Source organism: Cibotium barometz, chromosome 55 (genome assembly GCF_041138505.1).
Source record: "Cibotium barometz isolate CiBa-2024 chromosome 55, ASM4113850v1, whole genome shotgun sequence".
NCBI lineage: Eukaryota > Viridiplantae > Streptophyta > Polypodiopsida > Cyatheales > Cibotiaceae > Cibotium > Cibotium barometz.
Window position 1 is genome coordinate 37636570 of NC_141100.1, and position 10472 is coordinate 37647041.

General features: G+C 41.2%; 1 protein-coding gene across 2 annotated transcripts; it reads right to left on the minus strand.

Moving 5' to 3' along the window:
- Nucleotides 1–2755: 2755 nt before the first annotated feature.
- Nucleotides 2756–8140, minus strand: LOC147607714 (ribonucleoside-diphosphate reductase large subunit-like). Of its 2 annotated transcripts, none has more exons than XM_086790354.1 (17): nt 7583–8140; nt 7366–7427; nt 7182–7269; nt 6284–6547; nt 5940–6180; nt 5606–5682; nt 5350–5520; nt 5166–5258; nt 4917–5066; nt 4697–4783; nt 4456–4620; nt 4231–4350; nt 3952–4154; nt 3712–3861; nt 3478–3625; nt 3293–3376; nt 2756–3199 (listed from the first exon to the last, which is right to left on the minus strand). In XM_086790354.1, the coding sequence occupies exons 1-17, from the start codon at nt 7808–7810 to the stop codon at nt 3101–3103; spliced, it is 2430 nt and encodes an 809-aa protein (XP_086646480.1). In that variant the 5' UTR covers nt 7811–8140; the 3' UTR covers nt 2756–3100. The 2 variants fall into 2 exon arrangements, with proteins under 2 accessions (XP_086646480.1, XP_086646478.1); XM_086790352.1 differs by having other exon boundaries at nt 2756–3202.
- Between the last annotated feature and the right edge of the window lie 2332 nt (nt 8141–10472).

Here is a 10472-nt window from a genome sequence, read left to right on the forward strand (position 1 = left end):
AGTTACCCTATAGCTCTGCCCTATAATTCTGTAGAGAATCGAAACTTACTCGCAATGCTCGTGAATGTCTGTGAACTAAAAAACGGAGGTCCGGACGCGCCCAAACGCATTTTCGGCTCGAAAAACGTTATCCAACGAACAAAATGTTGCCTTATAGCTCTGCTCCCGAGAAAAAAGCTCCTCGATCAGAGTTCATTTGCCAATGCCTCCCGAAGAGCTCCCGACAAGGGTGTAGTAGCCAACACAAAGGAGGAAGAGTAGATGAAGCTTACCCTCGTACCGCTTCCTATGCTTGTCTTGCTTACCGCTCAGCCCTTAGCATAAACCTGGCTCTAAAACCATGAAAAGATGTAGGGGGGAAGAGAGCTTGATCTCTTTCAAGCACACACACACTCACACAAACCCTAGAAGAGAATAAACAGTGAGAGGCTGAAAATTGTTCTTTTTCACACAACAAAAGCGATCTACAAAGAAGATAAAGTGACTAACACACATAATAGATTATATACAAACGGTCCATAATATGAACACGCTAAGAGAAGTGGGTAGGTGTGGACTAATCGATGTAATCCAGCTGTAGAATCTCTAGCAAAGATTTGTCGATGCCAGCTACCAAAAACCCGCCAGTGATGTAGATGTCGAACGATCATGCAAGCGCCTAGTGAGTGTTAGCTCATGTTGAGCTTAACATCTCAACATAGATATGGACTAGTTGATGTAGTCCAACTGTAGAATATATGGCAAAGATATGTCAATGCCAGCTACCAAACCAACCCAAGTGATGTAAATGTCGAACGATCATGCAAACGCCTCGTGAGCTCATGTCGAGCTTGACATCTCAACAATTTAGGGATTCCTTTTTGGGGTTGTAGTTACAAACAAGCAATTGACTGACTGGACCCTAGAGAGATTCTACTTGAAGCTTAAATAATAAAAGGACATCAAAATTTCATTTCATGACAAGATAGCCATATGCAATACTGTGATGTGAATGCCATATTGTGTTTCTATGTCGTATGCTAGAGTTTGGAAAATGTCTTTGGCAAAAGATTTTGGACCTCATAACAGAGTTCTTATGGAGGAATGGGAGTCTTAATAAGAAAACCTCAACTTGGCTTGCTTAAGACAAATTATGTCTACCCAAGACTAAAGGAGAGATTGGTATTCTACATCTCCCCTCTCAAACTACAGCAAGGATTACTTCGCTCCTTTGCAAGTATCTCCAACAAGAGGAGATATGGACTAAGATGTTAGTGGAGCTTGTAAAAGACTCCCATATTCACTCATAAGGCAAGTGGCGGACTAGGATGGAAGGACAAGTTGTTCTCTTATGCCTCCCTAAAGGTCTCCTTTTGCAAAATGCTATGAAGCAAATGGAAAGAGACTTTGGGATTGATGATCTAGGATGGATGCCACAAAGCATCAAGGAATTCTCTGTTAAGCTTGGGGATATGGTGGACTCACAAATTTAACCCTTCAAGATCCCATATTAACTAAAAATTTGAACAATAATGGGCTACTGAGGCTAGTTGATTGTTGGGATGAGACAACAATGGGGTGGAAGGAGCTTAAACAATTAGAACAAGAGTTTGGATTATCTTCTAAGGAAGGGCAATTAGTTAGATAGGTGTTGGATAAGAGACAAAACTTAGACATCTACAACTTTTGATGATTCCTGTTAAATAAAGGATTGGTTTGGTACAATGGTGTAAAATTAGATAAAGGAGCAACCAAATACTTGTATAAGAAGTTTAGGAAAAGTGAGGTGAATGTAGATTACTGTAACAAAATTTGAAGGGTAAATTAAAGCCCAAACAATCGGAGAAGGAGATGGAAAGCAATGTGGGAGATAGGTATTTCTACAAAATCCCAAGTCTTTCTTTAGAGGATATGTATGTGGGCCCTACCCATTAGGATCAAGCTAATTCAAAAAAACTTCACCAATGGATGTTGTCCCAAGTGCAAGACTATCTTAAAAGATGGAAAGCATGCCTTTTGGGATTATCGTGCTATTAGAGGAACATGGAGCAAAATTAGAAAATGGATTTGTTGTATCACAAGGCCAATGGGGAGACTAGAATCTTAGGAAGATGGACTATCAATGATGGAGCTGCTTATCTAATTTTCAACATAATCAAGTTTAGTTGTCTATGAGAAATATGAAATACCAAAAACTTTATAGTCTTTCAAAAAGAAACCAATTTAGGGATGGATGTTATGGAGCTAAACATAAATGTATATACATGTGTTGGTATGTATACTAAGTAAATAAGATAAATCAAGATGAGATGATTCAAATAATTCAAGCATTGCAAGTTGGCATAGCTTGCTTGACCTTTACCTCCTTGGGTGACTTTCATACATACTAGTTAAATCCTAAGAAGCTTTCTTAATGTTTCAAGGTGCTACAAGGTTATATCTAAAGCTAAAAGCTATAAAACTTGGGACAAAGACCAAAAGGTGATACCTCGAAGAGAAGCAAATTGTATACACTTATGTGAGAACCTTGTTGGAACCAAATCAATAGTGAAAATAGAGGCCAAGAAAGGAGATGGCTTACAATCTCTTAAAGATTGCACAACTCAAGCTATGATTGAGGCCTATATTCAACTAGGATACCAAATTAACTTGGAGCAATCTTCTTTTGTGATGAAAGATGACAAATGGTCTTCAATGTGGTCTGCAGATGTAGAAATTAAAGAGTTTTTTTAGAACTGGTTTTGCATGTAAAGATGTAAAGAATATGTAAAGCAGGTTTTTAGAAAAATATATATATATATTGTTCCCCCCCAAAAAAAAGACCGATTGTCTGTGGTTATTAACCCACATACTGAGTTTTTGTGAATCCTCAGTAAAGTAGGGGAAAAAAATTAAAAGTAGATATGAATTTTGGCCATAACTCGTCTAATTAAAACTGATTTCTTTGTCCTTTACGCACTAGTCACCGTCGACAAGGTCTTCCCCGATGGCAAGATATGAAGTACAAAGTTTTTGGACGGACCCGCAGCGAACTGGATGTATATAAATGCGCATTCTCTTCCAACACGTGAATTTTAACTGCAACGAAACATGGGAGATGCCCCCAACAGGACCTCGCCAATCAACTTCCACAAGCAAGGCATTCTTCTCGGTTTTCAAGAGAGCACACCATTTGAGAGATCTTGGTCTCCTCGTCTTCTGCAGAAGACTTAGAACCTTCCTGCTAAAAACAGCAAATAGGATAGATTAGCCTCTCATTGCAAGCACAACATAAATGCATACATTTACCCCAAAAAAAACACATCCCAATTACCTTGATCCTTGAAGCGTCCACAGTGAACTTGATTGCATCTGCAGCAGCCTTTGATCTCAAGTAGTACATGCCTGTCTTCAATCCCTGCATAGCGTTGACCCAGGAGCATGAGGATTTTCAGGACATTGATGCAAGAGGGCCTATGAACATCAACAGCCAAGACAGTTCAAATAGACAGCACCCACCTTGGACCAGGTATAGAAATGCAGAGAGGTCAGTTTGCCAAAATTTGGTTGGTCCATGTGGATGTTCAGACTTTGGCTTTGGTCAATGTAGCAGCCACGGTCTGCAGCCATGTCCACTATAGTCCTCTGTTTGATCTCCCAGACAGTCCTGGTATTGAAAGCCCAAATCCATTTGTTAGAGATTCTCGTATCTACCAAGATCACAACTTAATCATCATTAGCTCTAGGTAGCACCTGTAGATGGCTTTCAAGTCATCAGGAATTTGAGGTACTTTCTGTATTGACCCATTATCGTGGATAATGGTGTTCTTCAGATCAAGAGTCCAAAGCCCCATGTCCGTCAAGTCATTTAGTAGGTGCTTGTTGACCACCACAAACTCACCGCTGCAGCCAGCATCCCATGAGTGAGGTTGCAAATCAAAGTAATCCATGTATGTTACCACTCAAGCTTGCAAAGCCCACATAGTAGTTTACCTGAGCACTCTTCTACTGTATATGTTAGAAGTATAGGGCTCAAAACACTCATTGTTGCCCAATATTTGGCTCGTAGAAGCTGTTGGCATGGGAGCCAGCAGAAGCGAGTTTCGAGCACCATGCTCAGAGACCATCTTCCGTAAGGCAGGCCAGTCCCATCGATTAGAGGGCTCAACTTGCCACATATCAGGTTGAAGTATTCCCTGAAAGATAATCAGAGGATCAAAATAGGACCAAGCTAGAATGCAAGAGATTAAATAGATGTTTCATCGGAGTTACCTTGCTCATGGGGCTTCCAGCATAAGTCTCATAAGAACCTTCCTTGACAGCCAGCTCAACTGAAGTCTTGAGTGCATGAAAGTAAATGGTTTCAAAGATGTCCCTGTTGAGCTGTTGAGCCTGCAATTCCAAAAAGTGTTTTGTCAGATAAACTACCGGTCTAAATTCTGCACTATTACACATGAATGTGGGGAGAGCCATCAAGGGCAAGTACTGCATCTAAACCTCTTCTGAATCAAAAGGCATGCCCATCAGAATAAAAGCATCAGCAAGGCCTTGAACTCCTATGCCAATTGGCCTGTGGCGCAAGTTCGAGCGTTTTGCTGTCTCAACTGGATAGTAATTCACGTCTATGATCTTATTCAGATTACGTGTAACAGTTGCAGTTATCTGCAAGAAAATGCATGTAAGCCCATATAGATAAATGCAGCCACAAAGACCAAGAAACATCTTACACCGCACTGACCTCTCCAAGCTTCTCAAAGTCAAAAAAACGATTTTGATGGCCTTTACTGCCCACCAACTTGGAAGGATGCGACTCTAGAGGCACACCCTGCAGACATAGATACAAAGCTTACGTTTAGATCATGGAATGCGGCACTCGCAGAGACATGCTTTGAAGAGATCATTAAATGTTGACCATATTGAGCAGACTCTGAGAGGTCTTAGAAGGACAAAAATATAACCTTCTCTCTCACAAAACGAGGAAGGGCAATGGAAGCCAGATTACAAACAGCAGTCTCAGTTGGACTGCTGTACTCTATGATCTCTGTGCAAAGATTGGATGATTTAATTGTGCCAAGGTTCTGCTGATTACTCTTCCTGTTGCAAGCATCCTGGAATCATAGAGAACATGCTTTAGCTCAGAATATTCCATATAGCAATAGAGAAATTTCCTCAATTAGACAGATTTCATGCTGGAGAGCATCTCTTACCTTGAACAGCATGTAGGGATTCCCTGTCTCGACCTGTGCTTCTAAAATTGCAAACCATAGCTTCTGCGCTTGTACTACTCTCTTGGCCCTACCCTGCAACCAAGGTCAAATATAAGCTGTCATAACATGTGGATAGCACGCAACCTCACATATCTATACCCAAAAGAACTGAAGGCGAGCCTACCTCACTTTCATACTGGGTGTAAAGCTTCTCAAACTTTTCACCCCAGCAATCTGCCAATCCTGGAGCTTCGTTGGGGCAGAATAAAGACCAAGGACCGTTGTCTTGGACACGCCTCATGAACAAGTCTGGTGTCCACAACCCATAGAACAAATCACGGGCCCTGTTTTCTTCCTGCAGAATCCGGTATACTCATTAAGTCCTTGAAGCATCAAGGTCGTTATCACTAATCCACATCCTTAGGACATGTGTATCCTACCTTCCCATGGTTTTTCCTCAGGTCCAGCCAATCAAACACATCAGCATGCCATGGCTCCAAGTAAACTGCAAATGCACCTGTCAAGATAAATGCAAGCCGACGCATTAATCAACCAAGCTCTAACCATACAGCTATAAGATTAGACACTACAGAAGTATATACAGCATATATTGTGCATGTGCTTTGCAAAAAACAATCAAAACAGATGCATGCTTCTCCATCAAAGCTTGCATCGCACATTCATTATCCAGCCCTTAGAGAGGCACCCAAACTCCCCAACACACCAGCTAGGCAGAACAGAAATTTCAAACAAAAAGTGATAAAGAAAACTTGCCTTTTCTTTTGCCACCACCCTGATCTACATAGCGGGCTGTGTCGTTAAAGACTCGAAGCATAGGTACAATGCCATTGGAAGTCCCATTAGTCCCGCGTATGTAGCTGCTAGTTGCACGAATGTTGTGAATCGACACCCCAATGCCCCCAGCTGATTTGCTGATTACAGCACACTCCTTGAGTGTGTCATAAATACCTTCTATGCTATCATCTTTCATACATAGCAAGAAGCAACTGCTTATCTGCACATCAATAAGCAAGATTTAAAAGTAGGTTAGAGATATTAAAAAGGCCTTGCCCAGTATCACTTACAAGACTTGTTTATTGTAAGCGTTTAGAAAATACCTGAGGTCTTGGGGTTCCAGCATTGAATAGTGTCGGAGAGGCATGAGTGAACCAACGCTGAGATGTCATGTGGTAAGTCTTGATGGCAGAGTCAATATCTTCCTTGTGGATCCCTATTGCCACTCTCATCAGCATATGCTGAGGCCTCTCAACCACCATCCCATTGACCCTCAGTAAATAGGATCTTTCTAGGGTTTTGAATCCAAAGTAGTCATAGTCAAAGTCTCTGTCATATATGATTTCACTGTCCAGACGAGCAGCATTCTACAGGGAAACAAGGCCAGAAGCGCTATCAATATGAATTCTCACAACATTTGAAGGTCATCATTGAAGATCTTAACAAGCAAGCCATGATGGGTCTCACCCCTAACAAAGCTCAGATAATCAAAGCATACTTCAAGCAGAGAGAATGCATAGGCTGAAGACACTTTTTAAATTGTTGGGATCAAACAGCTGAGATCTCTTGCAAACGATCATGGCCTGGCATCATATGCTTCATGGGCCATCAAAATGAAATGCATAAAATAAGCAAACAAGCTATACAATGGATAGTCTGAGCTACAATGCCGTACATTGATGGAAAGCACTCTTTGAGAACTGTTATAATAGAACGCAAGGTCCCTTCACAACATCCGCTCAGACAGCCCTAGATTGGGGTTCGCCTTCCAGGACAAAAGTTGCAAGATTGTAGGGAAGAGGTCTGGAAGGAGGGCAGCATCACTTATGGTCCAAAAGTGGGCTCCCCCTTTGAAGCCTCCCCCAGAGAGACATCTACTGAGGCATTAAAGTGAACACTAAAGAAAATCCAAATGCAAGCATAGATGATACAAATTAACATGACCAGTGTAAACTATGATAATTAAGCTGACAAATAGCTATAATGTAAGTACTGTTGCACCTTAATCACGATGTCGTATACATCATCGGCAATCAAGGGAGCCGGAAGGCTTGATCGCTCGCTGACATGGCTGTGCATCAGTTTAATCCTGAACAAAACATTTCCAGGCGAGCCTCCTGAGCTTCGAAATAAATTTGCCATCATGAAAAAGAAGAAAACACTTTTAATCGAGCTTCAGACATACGTTTCTGAGAAGGATTTCTTGGTGTTCTTGTGGAGATTAGAAACCACAATGCGGGCAGCAAGCTGCGCAGAAAATGAGGGAAATTTGGTCACGTGACGCAGAAAAGGGCCGAAGTTGAGACTACAAGTGGCCAGAAGAAGCAAAAAAAGGAAAGATGGGGTGTATGTCTGTACGCGTGCGTGTGTGTGTGTGTGTGAGAGAGAGAGAGAGCACTTACCAGGGCGTAGTCGGGATGATTGGCAGTGAGGGCGGCGGCTGTCTGGGCTGCGAGCTCGTCGAGCTGGCTGGTGGAGACGCCCTTGAAGACGCCCGCGCACACCTTCTGCGCGACCATCACCGGGTCGCAGTGCTCCGCGTTCAGCCCGTAGCTCAGCTTCTTGAGCCGCGCGGTAATCTTGTCGAAGTGCACCGCCTCCTGCCGCCCATCCCGCTTCAACACATACATGATTGCTCGTAGGAACTGCCGGACTAGAGAGAGCAAAACTCCCTCTCTCTCTCTCTCTCTCGGTCAACTGGGAATTGAGCTCTGCCTGCTCTGATGCACCCAACTATGATTTGAGCTCCCACTGCTCTGACGCGCCCTCTTGTTACAATGCCAATCACCCGCGCAAATTTGGCGCCCTCTTGCAAATTTTCAAAATCATGGCTTCAGTAACATCTTATTAGGATCTCGGTGGGGGCGAGTGGAAAGTGAGAAGGTTCTCATCGTATTAGGATCTCGGTGGGCGAGTGGAAAGTGGAAAGGTTCTCACATTCGAGTCGAATGCCCACACATCTTCTTCTTCTTCTTCTTGGACCAATAATATATATATTATAAAAGGAAAAAGAAAACTTTACATAAAATTCTTTCCAGACCCAAAGCCATCAACAGCAACAACATAAGAGCCACCATTAAGCAGGCTACACTTATCAACAGCAACAACATAAGAGCCACCATTAAGCAGGCTACACTTCATATTATGAATGAAAATGATTTATGTGTTAACTTTTCAGAAATTTTGCCATAGCTCCGTTGCTGCTATTACTGATAATTCTCAATAATTTGAAAACATAAGTTTAGTAATATCCCTATGATTAGAATAACCATTAATTGGATCAATATCCAATTATGGACTTGATTCTTAATTTTTAAACACATGTATGTATGTTAATGGATAACATACTTCCTCACACACACGAGAGAAAGAAGAAGAGAAAGGTTCATGCAAGGGTCAAATCTAGTGAATGGCACCCTATGAGGATTAACTCCCTGATGTGAGGCCACTAGGGGCTCACTCTACACTCTCCTTGTGTCACCCAAAGAGAGATCCAAGCTAGGTAGTGACCAAGAGGGAAAGAGCTATGGAGAGCTCAATCTCTACGTCATGTCAATCGTATGCAAATGGGACATGGTAGATAGCAATGAGAAGGTAGAAGAGAAGAGAAGAGAAGGGAGAGCACTACCATTCCTATTCACATACAGCAACAATCTAAGCAAGCAAGCAACCATAAACTCAAATGTGTGTGTGTGTGTGAGAGAGAGAGAGAGAGAGAAGGCAAAACTCAATTGATACAAATGGGATTGTCCCTTTTCATATTTCATCAAATGTCTTATATACCCTGACTCATATTTACAATGTCCAACCGACCAATTTTACAAGCGGGGGCCCAAAACTAGTCTTCCTAGTTTTACTAGCTCCATGTACATCAAATCCTCATGACCGGCATTGCACATGCCGTAAGCTCAGTCATCCCATGTCTCATTTGCAATTAGTGCATTACATGGTTACAAAAAGATGAGTTACAAAAGGCATAGTAGCCATGTGGAGGTCACGTTGAGACCAAGGTGGTTAACAATGTATTAATAATATCATCAACTAAGTAACGGCATCCAAATAAACATGCAAAGAATGTCCACACTGTATAGTGATTAAAAAAAAGATCAATTAAAAAAATAAAATAGTAAAAGCAACAGGAATTAATCGATCGATCTAGTGATCAATAGAAAAGCCAAGCTTTTGCTTCCTAGAGCTATCAACCATGGGCAATGTATGACGCTGCCACACCCAACGTGGGTACGATGGTGACACATCTCCACTACACTAACCATGAAGCGGGGATGTCTTCTTCTTTCGTGGACCTACACACAAAAGAGATAATTATTAATAAAATATTAAGTAAAAATTTAAAAATTATAATAGGTAATCTTACAGACACAAACGAAGACTAAAATAAAGCTATGCCAGGTGCCACAAAGAACTCGTATATCGAAAAGATAAGCTCCTATATGTAGTGAATAAAACCCAAGTCTCTAGTATAGAGTAACCCTTAAAAAAGGTAACGTATCTCTCCATGTCTCATGGACCATGTCCAAAACACACTCTTTCGTAAATAAATATACCCTTAGCTCCTCATCATAGGGAACACTAATCCCATATCTCTCAATCCCCTCATCCACAACTCTGACCATGAAAAACTCCACCATATGTAAAATCCTAAAACAAATAATAAATTAAGAAGTTACATAAAGAAACATGCAAATGTTTGTATGTTAACACCAATAATAGTTTCTTGCAATTTGCGAACCCATCCTTGTGACTATCTCTAGCATAATCTTAGCAGCACATTGATAAGAAAGAGTTGCACACCAATGAGGTGGCTCTGTGAATAAAGTACGAATTAATAGAAACAAAATATGAAAAATAAATAAAATTTGATATAAAATTATTAACCTTCAACCCTCAACTCCAACATATCCAAAGTGAATATGATGTCATGCATGCTTGTCCCCAAAACAAAACAAAAAAAAAAATAACATACACAAAAGAAAGAACAAAGAGCCATGGAGACTCCTTTTGGCATGCATCCTCCTCTTGCCATGTGACAGGGGAAGAGAGCTTGCTCAATAGGAAAGATGCACATACATACAAAAAGGCACACACAAAAGGACACGGGAAAAAAATTAGATCACACAACTTCTATACAATACCTGAAATTATCACTCGAAAGCATCTAACATCTCTTTATAAATCATGTTAATTGTCATAACCCTGCAACAAACTGTCGAATAGCTAAAGCATTTGCATCACTGTCCTTAAGCAAAACCTTCACCCCTACTCGTGTGACAA